Source organism: Cololabis saira, chromosome 17, assembly GCF_033807715.1.
Source record: "Cololabis saira isolate AMF1-May2022 chromosome 17, fColSai1.1, whole genome shotgun sequence".
Lineage (NCBI taxonomy): Eukaryota > Metazoa > Chordata > Actinopteri > Beloniformes > Belonidae > Cololabis > Cololabis saira.
The window spans coordinates 11,731,018-11,758,911 of NC_084603.1; the positions used below are offsets into that span (position 1 = coordinate 11,731,018).

At 40.9% G+C, this 27,894-nt stretch overlaps 1 protein-coding gene across 1 annotated transcript in view; it reads left to right on the forward strand.

The window, feature by feature from the left end:
• The first annotated feature begins 490 nt into the window (after positions 1–490).
• The window catches only part of cdh23 (cadherin-related 23), a 230,210-nt gene continuing 202,806 nt past the window's right edge, over positions 491–27,894 (forward strand). Inside the window, exons 1-2 of the mRNA XM_061745915.1 lie at positions 491–575; positions 5,640–5,714. Of these exons, the coding sequence (XP_061601899.1) occupies positions 491–575; positions 5,640–5,714 (160 nt within the window). The remainder of the gene's footprint in view (positions 576–5,639; positions 5,715–27,894) is intronic.

A 27,894-nucleotide genomic window follows, 5' to 3' on the forward strand; every position in this document is an offset into this window, starting at 1 on the left:
AAAATTTGAAAAAAAAATGTTGAAAAAAAAAAACGGCCCATAGCGCGAGGCCCTTTGGGCGCGAGGCCCCGTGTGGTCGCACGGTTCCCACACCCCTTGCGCCCTGTGTGTGTGTGTGTGTGTGTGTGTGTGTGTGTGTGTGTGTGTGTGTGTATGTATGTATGTATGTATGTATGTATGTGTGTGTGTATATATATATATATGTATATGTATGTATATATATATATATATATATATATATATATATATATATGATTCTATTGTAGGCATCGCTGATTAAAATATTGAATTTTGCAGTTACCAAGCATTTATTTACTGCTTTGCTAAATGCAACTTAACATTAACAGTTCAACAGAAATTACAGTAAATAAACATGTACACTATGTTGCAAAAGAACAGTTGCTCAAAACTGGTCTCAAACTGTCAATACTTTACATACACACACAGTAGCTGTAATCTGTGTTCGTGTGTGTTTTTTCATGTGCAGGTGATGTCGTGGAGTGTAGGATTAGGTGGCAGGATGACAGCTGCCAAACTCCTCCTTCCTTTCCTCTTTCTGCACTCATTTTGTGAAGGTGAGTTTTCATCGGGCGAGTCTTGAAAATAAGAGAAAAACTATTAAAGTTGCAATATTCATATTTGTGCCAGTGTGTTGTCTCTGTTAAAGAAGGTAGAGAAAGACTGTTTCATTTGAAAGATATTTGGCAAATATGTTGAAGAGTCTGAATTTGAAGCTTATTAATTACACAAAAGTCAGTCAAACCGCCCTGACTAATGAAAAAAAGCTTCAAAAATGTGTCCATCAATATGTAAATGTATCTGCCATTATAGTCAAGTAAAGGATTTTGATAAAATATTTCTTATAGTAACAACTTTGTGAAATATAAATGTCATTAGCTGTGATAGCAGAATTGTGAAGAATTTAACATTACCTCTCCTACTTCCTTCTCTGCATGGTATTCATGAAAAGATTATCTGTGTCTTGCTGTCACCACCTTTTCCAGTTCTGTACAGGGTTTATTCATTTTTCACATATCTGATTGTCATTCCTCTGATCACGCGTCTTCACGAGAGTCAGTCTTGCATAATGTTTCAGATTACAATTCAGCTAAAAAAATGACTTAAAAGTATTTACCTTTTTGCTTAATGTGATTCTATAGTCCCTTTCAGATATGCGCTCTGTTAATTTTAGTGGCATGACAGCGTATCTTTATCATGTGTGACCACACTGACGTCCAGGACACTGATTCTTCTGGGACTATGTGGTCACATCTGAGCATGTTCAGCCACACTTGTTTATTAATCACAAAAAATGATGTTCTCCACCATTGCTGGTAGTCACATCTGATTGTGAAAACATGTACTACCTGCTGCAGTCACATTAAGAGATTGCCTTCGCAATGCTTGATTAATTTGAAGAGAGATGCAGTTCATGGAAGAATCTGAAAGCAAATGCACCAAAAAAAACCCTTTTTGACTATGCTTAAGCCTTTACAGGCCGTTCAGTGAACTACCATACTTGGAATTTACAAAATTTCAGCGCAGAAGGTCATTAAAGAATATTACTCAACCATTTTACTTAAAAAAAAAAAAAAAAAATGTTGGAAATTTTCATTGTACATACATGGCGACTGACGTTACCAAATATAGCCAAATGTTGCCTTGTAAAGGGTTAAACACATGAAATGGTATTTTCAGCCACTTCCATCCTCTGCCATTATGCTTTACACAACCATGGCATGCTCATAAGAATTATTGTGACAATATGACATGTTGTGAGAAAACCGTGACACTTTGAGGACTATGGTGATATAGCTTATGTGATTTACTGTCTGGTCGCATACGAGCACGCACTGCATCTCTCTGTTACTTTCACAGGCATGTCTAAATGAAGCGTGAGGAACAATAACGGAAGTGACCAATGACTGAATGTCATCTCTTTAGCAGATTTAGGAGACTATTAATCTTATATAACTCATGTCTGAATGAGCCTTACGAGCTTGAGAGATAACTAGTAAAACAAAGGTTGGATGTTGTGCGGAAGTCTCATAGCAACAGGCAGAAGAAACCTCCAAACGTACATGGTGCTGACACAGTGGGGAAAGTTATTCAGGAACTGCCACAACATCTTTTTATCAACAACTACAAGCTGCTCAAGGCTTTCTTTCTGTAGAACCTTCTAGCTTCTCACCCTTAGCTCTCACTACAGGCCTTGACTTTTTTAAATACTTTCAGCTCTTTCTTCCCCTGTCCCTTCCTCCTTTCATCTAACCCATTAGCACACTGACCTTGTGGTCCTCTTGAGCGTTCCTTCTCTGATCCAGCAAATTGGATTGATGATCATAGTTGTGATTGTTTTCTTCCTGCAATATCTCTGCATTCCTCTCTCCAGCCGTGTAGTGACTCACTGTAATTAAGCCACACACACGGACAGACAGGAGCTTATTAGCCCTCATAGCTTCCCCACGTTCTTGACACTTGAGTTGGTCTGACAACCTGCCGTAGTTCAGGCAGGCATACGACAGAACAAAAAGCTTCATCTTTAAAGGCAGCATTTGACCCTTTTTCAAGAACTTAGACATCAATAAGATTGGCCTCACTGTTTCTCAATTTAGCGTGTCTGTTGTCTACCAACAACTTCAGCTGATCAAAGCCAGCAGTTTTGTCCCTGATCTTCGTTTGTGTGTGTGTGTGTGTGTATATATACACTATGCGTGTGTGTGTGTGTGTATGTATGTGTGTGTGTGTGTGTATATATATATATATATATATATATATATATATATATATATATATATATTCTGATACAGGAACTATCAACCCTTATTGATGTACACACCAGCAATTTACAATCATATGCAAAAGTTACTTAAAGGTATAGTCTGTAATGTTGGGGAGCCCTCCCGTCAGTGCTCCGTCCAAAGCCACGCCCCCACAAACTTTGGGGAACGCGCATTTGCAGGAGTTGAGTTTTCCCGGACATTTTGGACAGCATATTTTCAACAAAACTACCCCATGTCTCATTCACCTGTAAGCGAGGCCGGTTTTAGTGGGGGGCAGGGGTGGGCTGTGCCCACCCAAACGTGCGTCCTGCCCACCCAATCAAAGTTATGGGGATCCTTTATTGTTTTATAATTTTATTTTTTTATAAATATAAAAAAATATCACAGAATATCTGTACCGTTTCTGATTGGGTGGGCACTGCGCATCATTTTTAGACACAACAATGAACGCATACCGCAAAAGTTGTGTCTCAGCGGAGGGAGCCGACGTCCCAGCAAAATGAGAACAACAGAGAAGTTCAGAACAGCAGACAGAGCACACACTGAAGCTGATTTATGGTTCCGCGTTACACCAACGCAGAATGGTGCGCGTCGCCGCGTACCCTACGGCGTAGCCTACGGCGTACCTTATGGCGTAGCCGTATCTCCAGAGCACAGCACCGCAGCGCACCGCCACCCGCACCGGCGCTCTCCGCCCTCGCCGGGATGGAGACGCCTCCATCCCCACGGACCCCGCGGTCCGTGGCAGACCCCCAGTAGCGGACAACCTGCGCCGCAGAATCGCACTTTGGCTTTCTTTTTTTAGCCTTTTTAGCAGGGCGAGCCGTTACATTCGACGTGACGAGTGCGCGCATGGGACAGAGGGGGGCGTGGGCGGGACTTAAAATGAAGGCATCTGATTGGTTCTTTCCCCCCTGCCAATCCTCTGGTCCTCTGACCAATCCGTGCCATTCGGTGCGCAAAAAACAGATTAGTCGGAGTTTTTACAGGATTAAAGCTGTCAGAGAGGTCAGATTTTTTTCTTTCCTTTCTCTGAACACATTATTCACCGGCTACTCTCAGGATGGAAGGACCATTTCACCCGGTATAACAATGAATGTTTTTGAATACGATTACAGACTATACCTTTTAAAGACATTTAAATTCCTTTGGGTCTTGTTCGATTTAAAAAAAAACAAAAAAAAAAAAAACAAAGAAATTCATTATGCCATTACATACGTAACAAAAAAGAAAGTACTAAGTCACCGGTTACGGTTTCCATAAGATCTAAGAGGGTAAGTTGCAGTCAGCTGCTACTAATCATCAGAATTTGTTGAACTGATCATCAGCAGGTGTGCAGACTCTATAAAAGTAGATGTTTTTGCCGTTTGCTGGTCTGGAGCATTCAGGTGGGTGTTAACACGATGCCAAGACTGAAAGGATTGCTCGGGGGTCATGTTCTGGGTTTCTGGAAAGCGCCTAGAGACAACTTCTGTTGTAATAGACGCTATATAAATAAAATTGAATTGAAAGGCATGCATTATTGTCTTGGAGAAGGAATTCTTGCTGTACGTCAAACTGGAAAGTATTATAAAACAATTTTCCAAACAATTTTGAGTTTACCATTCTGCAGTAAGAAAGTTTATACACAAGTGGAAAGCATTCAACGCCGTTGCCTATCTTTCCAGAAGTGGACAGCTCTAAATCAAATCCACATGAGCCAAATTCAGTGTCATGGAGCCACGTTTATTAACTTTAACCTTCACAGTGTTACCATGGTGTGGAAAATATCATTGAAAAAATAAAGATATAAAATAGCACCTCAAAAAAACATAAAGTGAACAAAATATTAAAAAAGGGCGGGGGGTTAAAAGTGTCTTTACTGCATACTGGCCTACTTAAAGCACTGCACGTACAGCTTATTTGGGAGGGCCTGAAAGGAACATGGAAGCCTTACAGAAAACTACTGCATCGCTGAATAAACCACAAGACGTCTCACATTTTGGGATAGGTTTGTGTTACTTATATTAAAGTATTTGGATCATGCTTATAAAAAAAACAAGATCATGTCAAATATCAGTAGACCAGAAAAAAACCCTCTTATGTCACAAGCAGCTGTACAATGTTATGCATGTCATAAACGGTACACCTAACCATGAAGATGGATATACCTGAGTACCTTACTGTTTCTTCTTTTATGTATATTTATTTTGTTCACAATTTATGCTGCAAAAATATCTTTTCCGCTCAAACTGAGTTTAATGATGCTTATTAATTCCCAACGGGTTTAGTTTAGCAGTTTGCGTTAAACTCCTCTGTCTACCAAAGTATTCTAGAGGCATACTGGGTCATGCAATAGGACGATGATCGCACATATGCTGGCAAATCTAAAGCAGAATAGATTTAACAGAAAATATGCAATGCAATGACCCAGCCAAAGATGCTGTTTGGGGACCCAAAGAGAGATAAATACCTGCAAACTTCAATAAACTGAGGCAAGATTGTAAGAGTGGGATAATATTTTTCCACAATAATGCGAGAGACTGATAACATCATCCATAAAACAATTTCTTGGAAGTTATTGCTGCCAAAGGTTTCTCTACAAGCTACTGAATGATGGACTGATGCTTCTGTGTTTAGGCTTAGCTTTCATTAAATAACACCAGTCTGTAAGATGTCGCATCTTGACGTTCAACAGATGTGTGTGTGTGTGTGTATAAGTGTGTATGTATGTATGTATATATATATATATATATATATATATATATATATAATAATGTATGCATGTGTATATACATAATTTATTTCATGTCATGAGTTCTTTTTAACATGGTATATGATTTTCACATTGCATAATACTCCTCTTTTTCTCCACAGGATCCAATCAGCCACCGCGTTTTCTGAACTACTTCTTCTCGACCTACCTTCTCATCTATGAGGACACGCCTATTGGTGAGTCTCCAAGGTGTCAAAATGTCATCATTGATGTTCATATCATTTTTAAAAGGGCTTAGAAAGTAACTGTACCTAAAACAAATGCACCCTGTTAATCTTATGAACTTGGTTATACTGTATAGTTTTTGCAGCTGGAAAAAGTTTGGGGTGTCAGTATGAACACCCAATACCAGGTTGAGTCCAATTCCTCTGGGATGTATTATTCCCCCACTTATTTATTTTTTGTCATTTTTGTTGGTTCTCATGATTGACAGGGCAATTTGAGGATGTCTGGCTTTTCATCATCTCTGAGGGTGTCAGTGGCTTGGAATTAAAATCCTTTATATAGGATTGATTTTCTAGAAGTTTGGGTTTTTTTTTTTATGATGACCTTTCCTCTCTGCCAGTCTGTCAACACTACTAGTGTGAGTCTCGGAGCGTTCCTTTACATCGATTCATTCTGAGTTGTTTTCTGTGAGCAGGTACATGTCACTGCCCTAGACACCCTATCATTTCTTTCCATTGTATATTTTTACTCCAAGTCATGAAAGTTCAAATATCAAGCACCGCCACTGTTCCAGTCATCATCCTAAAGTGTCTTTCATCTATTATTCTTTAGCATCATCTCCATCATCATCATGTGAGTTGAATGTTTTACATTGAAGCCAGAAAAGGTCGCAGTCTCCTACAGAGTCGCCAGTCAATCATCATCATGACCTAAAGAATCATTGCCTTTTAAAGCAGTTGGCAGATGTGGCTTCTTTGAACAAAAGGATAACAAAAATTCTAGAAAAAATACAATTACTACATAAATTCAGCCTGCGTGTACCCGCCAGGAAAGGGCGTAGATGTGTTTCCCCAACCAATCTGTTCAGGGTGCCCTCTGGCAATGAATCAGCATTCCCTCCTAAGACAGCTGGGCTTCAGTCCAGCAACGCCTTCCACCAGTCCAGCGAGCTGTCAGTCATGTCCTTGGCCCGGTCCATAATGGCTTCCTCAGTGGTGTGATTGTGAGGGAGGATTGAGTGATCAGACAGCGACAATTTGTCAAGATTATTGTTTATTAGCTCAGCAGATGTCCTCATCGAGCAGGCCTTCCAATTCTTCAGCACGTAAACACAGATATAAACACACGAGCCTCGGAGTAAAATATTTGTGTGATATGTGGGTGGAGGTTGTGACACTGAGACGAATTGCATATAATTCATTTTAACCCAAACACCCACATTTTTTCCTCTCATAAACGTTTTACTTATCATCTTGCATGCTGGCATAATAGAGTAGTCCAGCAGTTATTTTTCAACATCTTTGTGAATTTCAATTTGAATAAAGGAGCAGGATAATAAAAAAAAAAAAAAAAAAAAAAAAACCCAATATATTCCACTTATGAAATAATTGTTAAACTTGACTTGAATGATGTAATGGTGGTGCTTTAATTAGTTTTTAATCTCATAATGCTCCACATTAGAACTTTATTTCACCTCAAATTTAATTAACATTAATAAAGAGCTGCCTGGCAGACTGTAGACCAAACTACGCAACTTCAGCACAATGATCAGGTTTCCACAAGCTCTCTCAGTTGGTCATATTCAGTTACCATGGAGCTTGTAGTGTCGTGATAATGATGTAACAGCATGTGGTTCGTGTGAGCGGTTTGTAACGCCAGGATGTGGTTTGTCCAACCACCAACTGACTGACACTGACACAATAAGACCATGACCAATACCTGTCCTAAAGTAAAACTGATGCATATTCATCCCTCACCAGACAGCACATCAGTAAAACGCATGACCTCCGAGTCAGTAGACTTGTTTGGTGTGAAGTATATCCTGCACATAAATATATAGATGAGGGAACACATACAGACATGGATCTTTGATTTAAGACTCCACCTGCTCACTGAGAGCAAAAGGTTTGGTAACCAATGTGTGCTATAGTGGCTCTCGATCACAGGAGGACTCTGTGTGAGCTAAAACACCTGACCTAGGGTTTATGAGGCTTTTAACACAAGCCTTTCTGTTGGTTTGCAGGCAAGACAACATCTTCTGTTTAATACATCAGCGAGACTAAACCCAGGAGGAAAGTTTAAGTAACGCTCTTGTTTGTGTTGTTTAAGGTTAATGTTGCGTTATTGGCTGAATGGGTGACGTGGTGCTGCTTCAGATGATTGTTGTTTGAATATCCATCCATCCTGGTCTGCTGGAGCCTATCCCAGCTCTTTACAGGTGGGAGGCAGGGGTTCACCTGGACAGGTCGCCGGTCTATCACAGGCCCACATATACAGACAGACAACATGCACGCTCACACTCACACCTACGGGCAATTTACAATCATCAATTAACCTAACGTGCATGTCATTGGGCTGTGGGAGGAAGTCGGAGTACCCGCAGGGAACCCACGCGAGCACAAGGATAACAAGCAAACTATTTATTATTATTATTATATTTCTTTATTTGGTATGGACATCACAATAACATAGGACAAACCAAATGCACTCTTTGAGTGTTTTAGCATACATGCTAATTTGCAACACTTGTCCACAGGAGGCTTTTAAAAAAATAATATAAATACAATACAATAAGATATACAATAAAATTAGAGGATGACATAAGATATAAAGCAAAGACAACATTCAAGAGCAGAACCAGACCTGACCTATTCATGTAGGCACTGTTGTTTAGACTTGAGCCATAGTTTGAGTCCTCTGTTGAAAATATTGCCACACGTTTCTAATTTTAAATTAGTCTGTAAAGAATTCCAGAGTTTTGCACCCTTCACAGAAAAAAACGACTCACCAAAAGAGGTCTTATACTTTGGGATACGACAGTCACCATTGGTGCAGGCCCGTGTGGTTACTCTACCAGAGCTCTGATGCCTAATAACCACTTCAGAGAACAGGGGTGAAACATGATTATATAAACATTTAAAAACCAGTTTAAGACTACTAAAATTCACAAAGTTTTCAAAAGTTAAAAGGTTGTGTTTTCTTAAAATTTCACAGTGGTGCCATCTCATAGGTTTCTGATCCATAATTTTTATTGCCTGCTTGTATAATGATGTTATAGGTTTTAGAGTTGTTTGAGAGGCAAATGACCATGATGTGATGCAATATGACAAATGTGAAAAGATCATTGCATGCACTCCACGCAGACACTCCCGCTGGACCAGGGAGTCAAACCAGGAACCTTCTTTGCTGTGAGGCAACAGTGCTAACCACTGAGCTAGAGCCTAAACATGTCCAGTTTGACTCTCAGGTGTGCTCGCGGCTGAAGGTTATGGCAGTGTTGTAATTAACACGGGGTCAGATCATTTTAAATGTAGTTTTGGAATCATGTTCTAGCTTCTGATTCCAGCTGTGGCCCTTTTGCTATGATGTTTTATTCAGACACAGTGGATGAGATCAAGCTAACTTTCAGCCTCATTGTAAACCACAGTCGCTAACGTGAGTGGAACAGGATTTAAGAGGTCACCTGACTCTCTTAAATCACATAGTGGTTTAACAGCGAGTTAAACTCCACCCCTCAATAAGCTAACTGCAGTGCAGTAGGCCATGTGGGTTTTCATGTTGTCTTTGTGTTTTGTATAAAGGTAAAACATTATTTAGTGTTTTGCATATCTGCATTTTATGAAATATTGTCAGATCCAAAGCTGTGGAGTCGTTCACTTTGTTGAAAGAGGGCATCTAAACAGGGGCACAGATAACGCTGTATGTTGGTTCAGGAAATGGCATGTGTAATTAAACAGAGATAACACTTTGATTAAATGCTCTCATCTCCTAATCCACTTTCCTCTGATTCGGCAGATTAAGTCTTCTACGGAGTAATTGACTTGCGAAAACACATTTATTGGAATATATATATATATATATATATATATATATATAATATTAAAAAAAAGAAACTTCTTCTGTGTATTGGGAAGGTTGGTGTAGGTCATGCAGTCTGTCAGTTGGGATTTGCTGTATAAGGTTTAAAATTTTGGCTCAGGCTTGTAATATTACAGCACGTGTTAAGCTATACAAGATTGTTTACACACAAATTCACTTGTTCTTCAGAGGAATTTGGGAGTCTTGTAGGGCAAAGAGAACAACAGGGGTAAATCTTCTGTCAGTACTGATTACACACATGAGAGGATTAAATTTAGGGTCGCTTTTTGATTCAACTATGAGTCATTGTAAGTCATACATCATCATCCTGTGTAGCTAAACAGGACATCATGAAATTTGGAAAAAGCTCTGTTAACCCTTTTTCTTAATTTCCTTGTAGATCAGAAATAGTGGACACATTAGACTCTCGTAGCAGCAAGGCAGTAAACCAGCATTTAAGCCCTGATAGGTTTCCTGTTTTATATCTATCCATTTTTTTTCTCTACAAGTGAAATGACTCCAGAGGGCTCTAAAGCCATTTTTTTCCATTCACATTTTCATCCTTCGTTGAAGATGTACAACTTCAGCTGCATGCGCCAGTGCTAAAGCACGGTAAAACAATGAAAATACCAGCGTTCTGTCTGAACGTATTTTATCTTCTCTAATTCTCTTGTTCTCCTCTGTTCCCTCACATTCTTCCACTGCCACAGTAACTACATTGAACTTTTAATTAGCTCTGTGGCATTCCAAATTCAATAATAATTAAAGAGCAAGAAGTTGCCCCAAGGAGTGTCTTATTAATGTCCTCCACTAAATGTGTTGATGTCTATGTGCTCTCGCTCTAGCCAGTTCCCCACCGTCAGCTGCAGAAAAGTTTGAATTAACTATGGATCGTCTTCAGTCGCCGTCACTCTTTACTCATTTTCTGATTCGTTTTCCTGTTTGTCAGCTTACCTTGACCCAAAAATACAGTAGTATTTATAATTATTGGTATTATCGATGTTATAATTATAATTTAGTAAAAATATTATCCTGTTAAGACCAGATATTCCAGTTTTATAGAAATTTGGCTATCAAGGCAAAAAAAAGAAAATGTTTTGATTTATTTTCAGGCGTTCCAATTACAGTATCTTCAGTGCTTTAAATATGTAGTACCAATACTTTGACAACCCCCCCATGAGATTTTATATATATAATATCTCGCACTTCATGTTGTGTCACGTTCAAGTAGACGTAGGTGTTTTGGATGAAAGGAAAAGTGGAGGGAAAACGATCACGGCTGTGATGTTGACCATGGACAATTTGATGTTCTACATGTTTATGCAGAGACTCTGGCTGGATAATACAGTATATTGAGTTTTTGAAGACATAATTTAAGGTTGAAGGTAAAATGATATCAATGAAGTGGCATAAGTTTGCACAGGCCTTAATACGGAGAAATAGATTTTTCAGAAGGAAGCACTAATATTTTTTCACTTTACGTTTTTGAGGTGCTTTTATTGTATAACTTACTTTTTCAATGATATTTCCATGCAATGCTAACACCACGAAGGTTAAAGTTAATACACGTGGCTCAATGACACTTTGAATTTGGCTCATGTAGATTTGATTCAGAGTTGGCTTCTTCTTTGTCATTTCTGTACAATAGAACAACATACAGACATACTGTACACATATCACTCATGTTTTTCTTCCTATATTTGTATGATAGACAGTAGGTTAGTAGGGGTAGTGCCGGCATTTCTATTTTTCTACTTAAAGCACTGAGTATCTTAACTTGGTTGTATCAGGCAGGAACAACCCCCTGCTCTGCCTTTGAGCCAGCTCTTGTGTCACTTAACTCTATCAATACATTTTTAAATAAAAAGCAGCTCTTGTTAATTCTACGTTCAGTTTTTCATCCATGTACAGTCACTCATTGACAAAACAGCTATATTAAAAGTAACTCAAGTGGACCATGGTTGTCTGGGTGTCTGGGATTTGTTTTGTGCTGCCGGTGAGACTGTGTTTGCTGAAATTTGCACGACATTGGTGTGTTTTTCTTTTTTTTTCTCTCTTTAAATAGGAAGGGCATGTCACCTTGCTAAGGGAATGACGAGGAAACGGTTTTATTAACTGGAAAAAGAATATAGGATATTATTTTCAAGGGTCTTTACTGCATCTACAGGGGAATTCTGCCAATCCCCTTAGAAAAATCTAAGAGGAACGAATGTTTACTGTAATGCTACTTGACTCTCGCTTTTAATTAAACAACTAAATAAAATGATCTTAATTGTAATTGTTTGGGAACTGAGGGTACTAATGGTTGCAGCTTTGTGGGGGGATCTGTGTCCATTCTTGTTAAACTAAAGATTTCATCTGCTAGTTCATAGCTGCTGTTGTGATATTCTCCTCCTAATACTGATATACAGTTTTCTGTTTTTAGCTAATTAGTACAACTCTATGTGCTGCTCAGCTTTATTTATAGTTATTTACATGTATGTCCATGTATTAACATGTATGTGTTATATACATAATGGATGGAGTGCACAATATTTATCAGACATCCAATACTGTAAGTCCAAGTCCAATAATTAGATTTGATAAAGTAAAGATACTGGTGAAATTACTTGTTGATGGGTAGTATCCACTGGCCAAACTCTTTATAAAGTTGTTGTGGCACCATGTTGCAAACAGCACTGTGAAGCAGGCTGGAATACGCCCACCTCATGTCAATCACATTTAGCCATTTTACCTTGCCTGATTTAGCAGATGATAACCTATGATGCCAATGACTAGCACTTTACTTTAATTCTCATCAAATTAGTCTAATTCAAGTGTCGCTACTGAAGAGCTTGCTGCCAGAACTGAAATGAGGACTTGCAGAGCTTCGCTGGAACCTGCAGTCACCTCTGGCTGGCTGTGGGAGGGTCTAAGCCAAGAACAGGCAGCTTGTGCTAATGATTCACTGTGAATTCAACATTTCAGAATCGTCTGCTGAACATTCCACTAAAATTGTCCTAAATGTATTTTCTGTGGTTCCTGGCTCTTTCCACTGATTCACGCCAGAAGAGCTGCAAAGCAGCTGGTGAATATTTGCAAAAGAGCTTCCCTTTCAAATGGTGGCAAAATCAGAAATAACCACTCTGTTAAGCTGACACTGGGTTAAACACAAGCTTCCTGCTTTTGACTAGACTTTATCCTTTGATCTTCCAGGCCAATCATACCAAAGTCATTGGCAGCGATTTCAGATTTTGCTTGATAAGGTCCTGAAATGATCCCCCGTGGCTCCCAGCTACTTCAGCCGATGCTGGAGGTGTGGAGCAGATTGCTCTGCAGGTCTGAAACAGGAATATACCTTTTCCAGTGTCATTTCGGTTGCAAAATCACAATTAACAATTGAGTTTAACCAGTGGCGAAACAACTCAGCACCGGGCCCCGATGCAAGATCATTAAACCGGGCCTTTCCTTTCCTCACTCGCCAACTCTTCCTCTATGCAAATATGGGTTACACATGCGCACTACACCGGCATCATCCAAGATCCTCTATAAATTAAAATTTTTATTTAAACTAGATATATCTTTATAACCAGCCCATAACATTGATGTAAACACACACACCTCAAAAAAAAAAAAAAAAAAAAAAAAAGTCCAGGGCCCGCATGTCCCCAGGTCCTGCGCGTGTGGGCCCTGGACACGTGCGGGCCCCTATGCAGTCGCATTGTCTGCATATATGGTAGTTTCGCCACTGAGTTTAACCCTTTAAGTCTGGGTTAGCACAAGCCCAGGAATTCATAGCACTTCGTATACATTTTGTAAACACCTTTTGTTGAAATTCACTTTATTTTTGTTTTAGTTAAGGTTTAGATACGTTATTGAATTTAATTTATTTATATATTTAAAAAAAATAAATTTGAGCCATGCAAATGTCATTGTCGCTGAAGGTTACTGAGGTATTTCTTTGTTATGCATAAAATACTTGAGAATGAACTGTTATTTGGACATAAACCAGTTATGATTAAGTTGGACTTGATAACGGACAATTATTTCAGTAAATCTACACTCAACTGCCACTTTATCAGGTACACCAGGGTTACATTTCACAAAGCGGCTTATGTTGAAACTCTGAGTATGTTGAACCTGAACGCGGACCAAGAGGGTTGAGTTGAGCTGGTTTCAGACAGCAAGGAGTTACTTTCTCTCTCCTCCTCCCCTTCAAGAAAGCTGAAACAAGTTCAATTTCATCAGACAAATGATCATAAAATGGCATTTTAGAGACGTCTGAGTGATGACATGTCACATTTGTGTCAGGAAAGTGTATTGATGAGCTGCATAGATTTTACTGCGGTTCAATGGACTTGTAGGCCTACTTGTAACAGATGATTTTTAAGGAGCGTTGGGTCTATTTCTTTTTTTTTTTGTATGTCACAGCCTATATGATCCTATTCTTCTGTGCATCACAGATATATCACGTGTTCACTTCCAGCAAATACCTTGTATCATCCATCAAAGGCCAGCGTTTTGGGGGCCTGTAAACGATCATTTTTGAAACCAGGTTCCAGAGTGGAAGAATTGAAGACACCGTTTAAGTAGCTCTGTTGTTACTGCCGTTCCGCAACTTTTCTGAAATATTTGCACAAGCGTCACTCGTATGATTTTTCTGCACAAGTGCACATGCCATATGTTTTGCCGCTTGTTTTTGTCGTAGCGTTACAGTGCCACCAACAGGTCTGGCATGGATTTGACTGCATTTTCAAGCCTATTGAGTACATTCATGTGGACGCACGCGTTTACTGACACATCCTCAGCTTTACGAAGAACGTTTTTGAAATCATAAGTGATTTGTCATAGTGTGGATATAGCTTTAGTTTTCCTGTAGCCACAAAGTCATAAATTAATTCATGTGATTTAAAAGTTGATATCATAATTGCTTAAAATAATTAGCATCCTGCTTAGACTTGATATTTTTTTTTAAAGTGAATACAAATGAGCCTGTTATGTTTTTGCTCCCAGGTTGCGCGTATGGTATTGAGAACAATACACATCTACATTCATTTGTATTCAACAGTCATTAATTTTAATTAGCCTACACATTCACTCCCTCTGGAATTTTCTCATACGTACATTTTCCTTTGCCGCAGCAGTTGTCACACTTTTGTCTGATTATATGTGTATAGTTATTATACGATTGCACCAACATGTTCTGTTCTAGTGAACTAAAATGGGAAGATCACTTCTGCTTACTATGCGTTGCCATGGTGAATCGCAGTATCGGAGCTCCATTGACGATGGCTTTTTATATTCATGGGAACTCAGTCAACCCACTCGGAGGTGGTGAGTGTATTAATCTGGTTAGTATACATACATACATACATACATACATACATACATACATACATACATACATACATACATACATACATACATACATACATACATACATACATACATACATACATACATACATACATACATACATACTCACCACTTTATTAGATATACCAGGTGTACCTAGAAAATTAACTGGTGTGTATAAGAATCTGGGTAGAATAGTATACATACTGTCTCTCTCTATATATAGATAGATAGATGGATAGAATGTTTCTTTGATACCCTTGATTACTGTGCTTCTCCTTGTTCTCAGTGCATCATGTGCTTTGCTGCCCCTTATTTCTGGAGCATGCCCATGTGAGTGTTGCATGCAGCTCTATAGTTAAAACATTCCCAATTTGATTAGTCAAATATTACCATTTAATATATGAATTAGTCACAAAATATGCATGGATAGGTATAATGTTAATATACCTTAGCAGCGTACTTAGTATTAATACTGTTTAGGAAACCCTAGTTTGAGTGACTGTCTTCAAGAGGCAATGACGACAGAACTTATATCATGCCATCCTTCTCGGTCTCTTCTCCTAGTAGTCTTTGCACAGGCTAGAGTAACACTTGAAGTCAGGATCTTGCTGGATGTTTAAGTAGGGCCCCATTGAATGAGGTATGGAATGACTCTGCAAGGGGAAATTATGTCTGTCCATAACTTTAAGTATAAACAGCACTTTGTGTTTCTGTGTTATTTCCATCCTCAAATACCTAGAGTATGTTCTTTTCTTAATTTTTAAATGTTGAGCACAGACAGCATAAAAATATAAAACCTAAAAACAAGATGAGCAGTGATAAAAGGTCAGGAGAAAAAGGTTTGTTTTATCTCTAAACTCTTTTTCTCTATATAACCTTTATGATAAATCCATGAATTGTCTTGTATATGAAATGTGTTATAGAAATAATCCTGCCTTGCCTTACTCTAAAAGTTGTTTTATTCCTTTTGGGATGATAGCTGGTTGCCAGAACTTCCTTAAAAGTCTTTAAAGTCTTAAATACAGTTTGTGTTTTAGATATTTACCATTGTACTGCCTGCATGCTAGCACACAGTCCATTTATACTTTTAGTTCTCATTCAGCCAAGCTTGAATGCAATGCTTGTCCTTTCTTTATCTCCGATAACTGCTGTGGTATCTGTCCCTGTTTGTCAGTTTGAGTTGGTGAATGTGCAATGTTTGGAGAGCAACTGTGTCCCTGTCTCTGTCTTAGTTTTATAAATCCTTTCCACCAGCTGCAGATGTGACATATTCATGTCTGAGAGATATTTTTAATGACTGAACATTTTTCTTCTCTGTGAAGAGCTCTTGGCTATCTCACTTTAGGCAATGGATTGCATTTGATCTTTTTACTTTCTGTGACAGCTGTCTGCTGTCATTAGGTTGTTGCATTGACTCCCAGCACCTTGGTTTCCCAATAATTCCAACAGAAGGCCATCAATGAGGGACCTCTGTTTTGGTTTAGTCAATCATCCCTTATCTTTTCAAGTTAGTCCCTTGCTCCTACCCCTCTCCCCAAGGAAATAATGGGATCCACGGTTCAGCAATGTCTGCAAACACGCCATCCATCATGACACTTTGCACTATATTGTCTGCACTTGGCGTTTGGTGTGTTAGTGCCATTATGGCCCATCCACTCAACACTCATCATGCCAACATTTCCTCTGAGTTTTCACAAATGCTAATCACTCTTCACTGCATTTGTCTATGCTTGGTACAGGAGCTATTTTAACAATGTTTCCAAATGCAGCCTCAAATGTTTAACAGCTTCTTTACTACGAATGTAAGGGAACATAATCTGGATGTTAAAAGATGATGATGATGATGATGATGATGATGATGATGATGATAGCAGCAGCAGCATGTATTAACTAGCTCATAAATATACAGTTATTTGATACAAACCTTTTTGGTCAAAAGTGGGCACTTGAACACTAGAAGTTTTACTCCCGGGCGATGGTCAACATCCAGAACTTTAAGGCACTTAGAGCTCATTCACCCCCAGAGCCCCATGACCTTGGAGCTTTTTAACCGCTTTAATGACCTAATCTCCAATAATGGGTGAGCCCAACTCGGAGTCAACAGACTCAGCCTCCTCTAGTGAGGATGTGTTGGTGGGATTGAGCTCTTCAAAGTATTCCTTTCACCTAGGGCTGGGCGATTTTGGACAAAAATAAAATCCTGATTTTTTTTTTTTTTTTTCTCTGAAAACCCGAATTTCGATTTCGATTTTTTTGGTAAAACTACAAAAGACAATGGAATAAATTGTTTCAAATATTTTCTTTATTTTTAAAGAAAAATAGCAAACAAATTTCCCTATTGGGAATGAAGTGCAATTGAAAGATACTGTAAATCCTCCTTGAGTTTAGTAAAGTGACAACATTTACAATTTTCTTGACCAAACAAAGATGACTAGACGAGCTCTGTCTGTAATGCAGCCAGCTGCAAAAAAGGAAAATCGATTTTCCGATTTTCCTTTTTTTAACATCGTCTTGAATAATAAATCCGATTTAGATTTAAAATCGATTAATCGCACAGCCCTACTTTCACCCCACCTCCACTATACACAGTGTTGGTGGAGCATTTCTTTCCCTGCATTGGCCATATGATGGTTTGCCAGAATCTTCTTGGAGCCAATTAAAAGCAATTATCCATGGCCTCACCGAATTCCTTCCAAGTTTTTGCTTCAGCAACTGCCAAGGCTACAGCCTGCTTGGCCTGCCAATACCTGTTAACTGCCTCCAGTCTGACAGGCTAACCAAGCCCTATAGGACTCGTCCTCCAGCGTTTTGTAGATGGAATCTTATCCAACTTGCCACCAGGTAGTGATCAGTTAACAGCTCAACTCCCTTTTTCACCGGAGTGTCTGGAACATATGGCAACAAATCAGATGATACAATTATAAAATTAATCACAGAACTAAAACCCAGGGTGTTCTGGTGCCATGTGCAGTTTTGGACACCCTTATGTTTGATTATGGTGTTTGTCATGGACCGGCTTTGACTGCCGTTTGGTGCATAGGCAGTAACAGCAGTTACAACCTGCTGGGTTATTTGAGGACACTGTTTACTATGAACTGGATTGTGTTCCCAGTGCAGCATCCTCCAGCATTCGCATCACACCATATGAGATCCAATGTCATGAACTACTGCTTTTGTTTTAGCTCTTCCATCCATGTCATGATGTCTGCAGCAGTATGACTTTCTTATAAAGGCATGGTGGCAAGGTTCAAAGTCTTCATTTGCCAATCCTTAGTGATGAAATGGCACAACAGTCCAAGGTATGCCTCTGTGGCACGGCTGGTCCAAACATCAGCAATCAGTGTGAGGGAGCTGTCGACCTCTTTTATGATCTCCTTCACCTTTAAAGACATAAGTACAGAATGGCTTTTTAGTCCAATTTTTTTTCAAGTGCAAAGACACAGTCTCTACGATAAACATTCACCAGAACAGTTAGGGATTTTTATTTACATAATTTCTACCGTATTGTAATTTAAACTTAAAAAAATATATATATATATATTTAATGGTTTATAGGAAATATTAAGTTAATGATATTGTAACTTTCATTAGGCAAGGTATGTTTATTTGTATAGCACATTTCAGTAAGTAAGTAAAGGTTATTTATATAACACCTTTCACAGACAAGGGCATCTCACAAGGTGCTGCACAAAGAATAAACACAATACAATAAATGTAAAATTACAATAAAAACGAGAATATACAAATAAAAAAAGTACATACAATCAACATGATGGTCATAAAACAACCTTCTCACTGCTGATGTTTAAAAGCTTGGAGAAACAGGTGGGTTTTAAGTTTGCTCTTAAAAGCATCGATTGAGTCCAGCAGGAAATCATTCCAGAGCCTCGGTGCGACGGCCTGGAAGGAGCGATCTCCTCGCGTCTTAAAACAGTGCAACGGGTCATAAGCAAGCTCTGGTCAAATTATCTCAGCCTCCGAGATGGAGTGTATGGGCCTAGTAGGCCATTGATATAGGAGGGGGCCTGACCATGCAGAGCTGTAAATGTCAGCACCAAGATTTCAAAGTTAAAACGAAAAGGGACAAGGCGATTCAAGGTGCTTTAGATAATAATTATATGAAAAGTGAGGAGGAGGAGAAAAAAAGAAAAGTTGGACTTGTATGTATGTATGTATGTGTGTGTGTATATATACATTCTTATTCTTATACATTAATTAAGACCTGTGTGTGTGCTTGGGTGTCACACTTGCCTTCAAAAAGACTGTCTCATATTTCCTCTCCATCAAGTGGGTTCGAGATGGGAGGGTGTGTCCAGGGTTGAACTGGTGAGTCATTTGTTGAAAGCCTTCCCCTTCAACCATGGAGAGTGACCTCATGTCACAGACCAGCATGTTTAATACTGAGTTTCTGCTCCCAGACTTGGCCCGGGCTTTGCGTTCTCTTGTTTTGGAAGGCTCCCACTTGCTGCGCCTGCTCGGCCTCTTCCCCAGGAAGCCAGCTGTCGACGCAGAAACAACATCTTGCACACAAAGGCCTCCATCTAGCAGTAGCACCTCATCTATCATAAGAGTGTCACTCAAGACGAACTCAGATTATTCACACCACTGGCAGAATTCTTCACTCTGCCGATGCGGGTAATTCACGCCGTGACACTCTGCTCGTCTCGGGTCCTTGCTTCCATGCACTCTCCCTGCATCTGGCCTGTATTCTCCCACGGCCTCCCCTCGCATCCTCTCATGCATCCCTTCAGTCCCAGGTCATTCCTCTCCTCAACCACTTATGGAAGCAGGGGGTCTCTGTCTGATTCTTGACTGGCTGTGTGGAATGTTGCTCCCAGTGTTGCTGATCTGTAATTAAACTTGGTATGAGGCAGTAAGTGCACAACAGCCGGCAATAAAAGCAAATAAAAACATTTACTAAAAAAGAAACCCAAATGAAACCATACAAAAATACACACCATACCAAAACAAATCAGTACATACAATAACACTTCTGCCTTGCAAAACTCACTACACGAACATCAAGGCACTTTTCAACCAAGCATTCTAACTGAAACACAAGATTGTTATTGATGAGAAAACACCCTAAAAACATCCTATTTAAAATGTATGCATAAGATTTTCACAATACAGTCCAGCATCCAAAAATTAGCTGTATTAGTTAATCAAAGCTAATGTCCAAGCTTGTTAAATTAAGCAAGCATCCATCCAACAGTGAAATATTGAAAGGAGAAAAAAAAAAGGATGATGAAATTGGCTTGTAAAACTGAGCCCATGTCATAATTTAATCATCTGATATGTGGCCCCTTGTGTACTTTCACTGTTGGCACTGTTAAAAATTTTGCCCACCACTGGTTTAGTGTTTGTCACTGTTTGTATGTGAATGTGACTTAGAGATTAGACCCAGAGAATCATCAAAGAGAAAAGCAGGATTTTTTTTCAGTGGTTATTTTAGCTATCCTATTTCTTCTTTCTGCAAATTATCAAAGTTGTCTCACGGTTCTTTTTGCATATTTGTAAGGTAATTTGTAACACTCCTATCTGAAATGAGTCAGTATAGACTCAGTTTAATACCAGGAGTCATAGCAAGACAAATGATCAAAGTACAGTGTAAAAGGAAACAAACGTCTTACCTGCATATTTTTCCCCTTCAGAGAAATGTTGATATATTACAACAACCTTTTTATGGAAGAAGTAATGCAATCATTCAGACTTGGATTTTGCCATTTTTCCTATCACTTTTATTACATTGTTTTAGGTTTTTACTGTTTTTTTTTTTTTTTTTTAAGTATGATAATGCATGTGTTTCTGTGTGCATGAATTACTCCATTCTCTATACTCAGAGGTGCAGTGCTGGTGGCAGATCAGCTTGCAGTTGCTTATCTGGCCCAGGTGGGTCACAGCAGATACCTGCCTGAGCCACACAGAGCAGCTAACCTGGAAATTGATGTTTCACATCAGCGACTGCCTCTCTTTGCACTGGTGCAGAAAAGCTGTGTGAATAAGAGCAGGAATGTGTGTTTGCTTTTCTGTGTTTCTGAATGTTTCATGTATCTATGTAGTTTTTTTTTCCCTTTGCTCTTATGAAGATGGGCTGTTGTGGCTAAAGAAAAAAAATATCGTTGCATTTTATGCATATATGAAATGCGAGTTTTCAAAATTCTAAGACACATTTTGTCATGAACTAGTCCTTATGGTTGCTGGAAATCAGTGTGACTCAAATACCACTAGAAACATTAACAGATTACTGAATGGGCTGACAGGGCACAGGTCAGGAGCAGATACTAAAAATGAAATGGATACTCAAAAAATTATTATAAAAAGAATATACCAAAAAATGAGACTTCACCATTAGGATACAAATTGCAAAAGACACATATAAAACAAGCAATTTGAGACACTTAAACAGTCACAAATGGTTACAATTAGATACAAAAACAACAAAATGTCATAATCAAACAAATGAAAGTTAAACGACCACAAGAAGCACTAAAAATGACAAATAGGTAAGCAAGTTAAAGATGCCATGAAGATATTCAATATGGTTATAAAAAGCTACACAGAGACATAGAACTACTACAGTAAAGTGAAACTTAAATACAATACAAGCAAAGACATTAGACGACTTGAACTTTGAATTTGTTCACTTCAGTTTGTTGACTTATGCTATTTGTAATACTTTATCTATACTTTGCTAATTCTTGGACAATTCTTGGATGCAGCTTGGAGTAACAAAGTAGTTTTTCGAACGAACAAAATCTGATCAGTTCTAGAAGAGCAAACCTGCTAAACTCTTTGAATTATTGTACAGATGACATGTTGGATAAGCTCATATTAGATGGCTGTGCTGTAATATCAACGTAGGTCGTCTGAAGCTTGCGCATGAAGAAAGGTTATCTCATCCTTGTCTTGAATGCTGACATTTGTTCTCAGAAAGGCCAGTGTACGGTTACCAGATAGCATTAATTGACAAGTGTGGGACCTGCGCTCTGTCCCCCATTTACGGGATTGTTTTAGGCTTAAAGCCATTTTCTTCTGTTTATTAACTTGTTTTTTCTTTTTTTCCCATTTACTTTTTGCTGTCAACTATAGCTTTTTCCCTGCTTTCTCAGTGTTCAATCGATTCTGATCCTCTGTCTCGAATTCTTCTGCTGTTTTCTGCCAATTAACTCGTTCCACTATTGCAACCAGCTATTGCAACCATTAAGATATCAAAACGTTCACCTCCTTCAGGCTGTTGCTGGTATGACCTTTTTTTACTTCAAATTCTTAAGGCCGAAATATGGTTCTGCGTCAAAACTGCGCCGTGCCTACGTTGTGTGGTTTTCGTCCACGCAGACCACACGCCGTCACCTCTGACGTCACATTGACACGTACCTCCCGAAAATTGTAACTACGCGTCGAGCGACACAGACCACACGCAGACGGAGAGGGCTGTGATTGGTTTGCTTGGGAGCAACGCATTTCCGGTTTCCGGTTTGAAGCAGTCGTGAACTTTCAGGGCTCTTTTCTTCGTTTATGTGTGATTTTTTTTATTTAGTTTTTTTGCACAAACGTTGTCCTTATCTCTTTGATTCACTGTGACTGGAAAAAGTCGGATAAACCATTCAGAAAAAGATCGCTAACTAGCTGTCGCGGGGGGTACTGCACCGCGACCAAATGGAGAGACGGAGAAGTCCGAAGGGTTCAATACGGTGTCACGGCTGCGGCGTGTGCTCTACGTTGGTGTGACGCAGAAGCTTAATTCAGCCTTTACTCTTTAAAATATTCAGGGTTTTCCAAAATTCAAGGCCCATTGCATTATAATGGAGAAATCTTCAAATCCTTGAAAAACTTCAAGTTTAACATTTTTACATTTGGACAAGGACTCTTTATTTAATGTTCTTATATGCAAATGATGGGGGTGTGGTTTTCTGTGAGTGTTTGGCGAGTCATAAACATCAGCGGATCCTTGTGATGGACAGGAAAGTTGAGAGAAAACAGAAATAACATTTTGAAAACATCAACGAAGAGGGAGAACAAAAGGCAGCAAAATGTTGGGCGGACTCTGACTTTCACTGGATGTTTCAGATTTGAATACTGTGATGAGAAGCATCGCAGACTTATTGAAGGAGGCTGCCAACCACCTTGAAGGAATGGGGGTGTGACACCCACCTACACCAGCCTTCCCACGACCCTTGTCTGACTCCGTTTGACTAGACTACAGGCATGTGCAGCACCATTGAATCAATTTTATAATAATTAAATTAATTAGAATGATAAATTATCAATTATTCCAGAACACTGGGCCAGTGCAGAATCAACCAGGAGCTTTTCTAATGCATGTTTCATTAGCAGTCTAGATGCTGAGGGGTGGTAAAAATCTCCTGCTCTGGCTGGAGCTGGGAGGGGCTGCTGCATGAACACTGGCTGCCTGAGAGTGCTTGGGATGGGGGGCGGGGGTGCCACTCGCTGTGAAGTGATGAAATCGTACACACTTTCACATTTGAGTCATCAATAATACCTGAAAAAGTTCACTAAACTTGCCACTAGATGCTTATTTGAAACAAACAACAACAACAAAAGTTGCAAGAGGGGTCTGAAAACTTGAAATTAATCATGCATAAGCTGCTGATTGAACTTGCACCTGCCCAGCGCCATTGAAAGATAATTGATAATCAATAATACTTCGCTCCGCTCCATCGTCCGCCGCTTATCCGTTCCCGGGTCGCGGGAGCAGCAGTCTCAGTAGAGATGCCCAGACTTCCTTCACCCCAGATACTTCTTCCAGCTCTTCCGAGGGGAGTCCGAGGCGTTCCCAGGCCAGCCGAGAGACATAGTCTCTCCAGCGTGTCCTGGGTCTTCCCCGGGGTCTCCTCCCGGTGGGAAATGCCTGGAACACCTCCCTAGGGAGGCGTCCCTCACTCGTGAACAAGACCCCGATATACTTGAACTCCTCCACCTGAGGCAGGACTTCTCCCACTTCTCCCACCCAGAGAAGGCATGCCACCATTTCCTGGTGGAGAACCATGGGACTCGGTTTTGGAGGTGCTTATTCTCATCCCTGCCACGTCGTACTTGGCCTCAAACCGCCCCAGCACATGCTTAAGGTCCCGGTCCGATGAAGCCAACAGGACAACGTCATCTGCAAAAAGCAGAGACGAAATCCTGTGGTTCCCAAACCGGATCCCCTCCGGCCCCTGGCTGCGCCTAGAAATCCTGTCCATAAAAATTATGAACAGGACCGGTGACAAAGGGCAGCCCTGCCGGAGTCCAACATGCACCGGGAACAAGTCTGATCTACTGCGGGCAATGCGAACCAAACTCCTGCTCCGATCATATAGAGACCGGACAGCCCATAATAGAGGGTCCCGGACTCCATACTCACTGAGCGCCCCCCACAGAATGGCATGAGGGACACAGTCAATGCCTTCTCCAGATCCACAAAACACATGTAGACTGGTTGGGCAAATTCCCATGAACCCTCGAGCACCTTGGAGAGGGTGTTGAGCTGGTCCAGTGTTCCGCGACCGGGACGAAAACTGTATTGTTCCTCTCCAGTACCCTGGCGTAGACTGTCCCGGGGAGGCTGAGAAGTGTGATCCCCCTATAGTTGGAACACATTCTCCGGTCCCCCTTTTTAAAAAGAGGGACCATCACCCCGGTTTGCCACTCCAGCGGCACTGTCCCCTTCCTCCACGCAATGCCGCAGAGGCGTGTCAACCAAGACAGCCCTACGACATCCATAGACTTGAGGTACTCAGGGCGAATCTCATCCACCCCCGGTGCCCTGCCACTGAGGAGCTTACGAACTACCTCAGTGACCTCGGCTTGGGTGATGGATGAGCACGTCCCCGAGTCCCCATCCTCTGCTTCCTCTATGGAAGGCATGTCAGTCGGGTTAAGGAGATCCTCGATGTATTCCTTCCACCGTCCGACAATGTCCCCAGTCGAGGTCAACAGCTCCCCACCCGCACCGTAAACGGTGCCGGCAGAGTACTGATTCCCCTGTCTGAGGCGCCGAACGGTCTGCCAGAATTTCCTCGAGGCCGACCGAAAGTTTTCTTCCATGGCCTCCCCAAACTCCTCCCAGACCCAAGTTTTTGCCTCCAGGACCGCCCGAGCCGCGGCTCGCTTGGCCTGCCGGTACCTATCTACTGCGTCAGGAGTCCCACATGCTAACATAGCCCGGTAGGACTCCTCCTTCAGTCTGATGGCATCCTGTACTTCCGGTGTCCACCACCGGGTTCTAGGATTGCCGCCACGACAGGCACCGGAGACCTTGCGTCCAAAACTTCGAGCCGCCGCAACGACAATGGAGGCAGAGAACATGGTCCACTCGGAATCAATGTCCCCTGCCTCCCCCGGGATCTGAGAGAAGCTCTCTCGGAGGTAAGAGTTGAAGATGTCCCTGATAGAGGGCTCAGCCAGACATTCCCAACAAATCCTCACAATCCGTTTGGGTCTGCCCGGTCTGTCCAGCTTCCTCCTCCGCCAGCGCACCCAACTCACCACCAGGTGGTGATCAGTTGACAGCTCAGCCCCTCTCTTCACCCGAGTGTCCAAGACATACGGCCGAAGGTCAGATGAAACGACAACAAAGTCGATCATTGACCTCCGGCCTAGGGTGTCCTGGTGCCACGTGCACTGATGGACACCCTTATGTTTGAACATGGTGTTCGTTTTGGACAAACCGTGACTAGCACAGAAGTCCAACAACAAAACACCACTCGGGTTCAGATCGGGGAGGCCGTTCCTCGCAATCACGCCTCTCCAGGTATCACTGTCATTGCCCACGTGAGCGTTGAAGTCCCCCAGTAGAACAATGGAGTCCCCAGTTGGAGCACTATCCAGTACCCCTCCCAGGGACTCCAAGAAAGACGGGTGCTCCACACTGCTGTTCGGCCCGTAAGCACAAACAACAGTGAGAGACCTTTTCCCGACTCGAAGGCGCAGGGAAATGACCCTCTCGTTCACCGGGGTAAACTCCAACACATGACAGCTGAGCTGAGGGGCTATAAACAAGCCCACACCAGCCCGCCGCCTCTCACCCTGGGCAACTCCAGAGTAGTGGAGGGTCCAGCCCCTTTCATGGAGCTGGGTTCAGAGCCCAAGCTATGTGTGGAGGTGAGCCCGACTATCTCTAGCTCTCAACCTCACACACAAGCTCCGGCTCCTTCCCCCCCAGCGAGGTGACATTCCATGTCCCCACTGAGAGGGTTTTGGTCCAGGGATTGGGTCGTCGAGGCACCCCGCCACGACTGCTACCCAGATCACATGGCATTCTAATTCATTTCATTGATAAAACTGATGCAGTGCTGCTGCACTGGCCTGTTCTCAGGATAAATGGAGTGGTCGTGGAAAGGGATTCTTGAGCTTGCTGAGGCTTGTGCAGGTGGCCCCTTCATTTGCATACAAGAAAATGAAATAAAAAGAGCTCTGGAATAAACGTGACGATGCAAAATGATGATGAAAAGTATCATGAATTATGTAAATGTTGCATTACAAAATAAAAGTCTAAATAAAATATATACCATTATAAAATAAAAGTGTTATGAAATAAATGAATATTCCTTTTATGAAATAAAATTCAACTCAGTTCAATTCTATTTTATATATATGTTTAGCATCTGTTACAATACAAGTCATCTCTAGGTGCGTTCCAGAGACCCAGAAAATGCCCCCCGAGCAATTATTACATAAACAATGGCAGGTAAAAACTCCTAGTGGGTGAAAAACCTTAAACCAAACAGTGGCAAGGAAAACACCCCTTTAGGCGGGAAGAAACCTTGAGCAGGATCTGACTCATAAGGGGGGACCCTCCTGCCGAAGGCCAGCTGGGCAGAGCAGGGAAAGAGACATCAGACAGAGAGAATGAAGAACAGAGAAAGGAGAGTTACAGACACAATAATAAGTCTGTGTACTACAGGGATGACACTGAGTTGGTCAGAGGGGCCGGACTGCAGGTCAGGATGTCGCCAGATATCCAACAGTCATCTATACAGACAGGTGGAAATTAAACATAATTGATGAGAAAATGCATGATCGTGGCTTAATACTGACTTTTTTGTTTGTTTTTAGTTTCAGCATATCTTTTGGATATTCAAAGACAGAAATATGAAAGCGAGGGTGACAGGTAGTGAACAGGAGCAGCTGTCATTGCACAGCTCTCTGCTGTTTTTATGTTTCCCCTCAACTCTCTGTCCCTTCAACACATTGCCCAAAGAGGTCAATTGCCAGTTTGCTAGTGTCGGTGTCTTTGTGAGGAAGCAATATTAATTTCACCTAATTAGGACCTGAAGCTAATGAGTGCTACAGATAATGACTTCATTTATAATCCATAAAACAAGTGTGCCGTGTGATGGGTTTACTAAAAACAAAGCTCTGATGGTGGCAGCAGGATGTCAAATTGAGGCTACAGCTTAGTGAAAAGTTGTGACACACACACACATCTATGTGCTATCAGCTTTTACAGACACACGTGCACACATACGCGCACACACACTTCAGGCTCCGGTAGGCTCTGGCAATGTCTGCATTGCAGTCCTCTGCTGGTCAGTTTTCGGGCATTTTCAGATGAGCTTCCCAGTCAGTGACCATCCTATAAGCTTACTTTCTATATGCATCATCCTTTTCTCGGTCTTCGGCTATACAGTATGTACATGCACAGCTGTATTGTAATATTAACCCAATAAAGACACCTCTCTGTACTGCAACGAAAATAAAGCATGTTTTGGATTACCTTGAATTACCTTATCCTAAATCAGACCAAGTAACGGCAGAAATTAAGCTATATATTAAGCTGATTATCTTATTCACATTATTTTAGGACAATGGACTGCTGGAGCTTTCATGGTATCTTACAAAACACACTGCCTATTTAAGACGTATCCCAAGAGACTCCACCAGATTTGGAGCAAAGCAGATTATGCTACCTGTTTTAAGGGATATGGATGTAATAAAGGCTTCAATCAGACTATGCTGTGTAATGTGTTACCAGAAATATGCAACTCATTG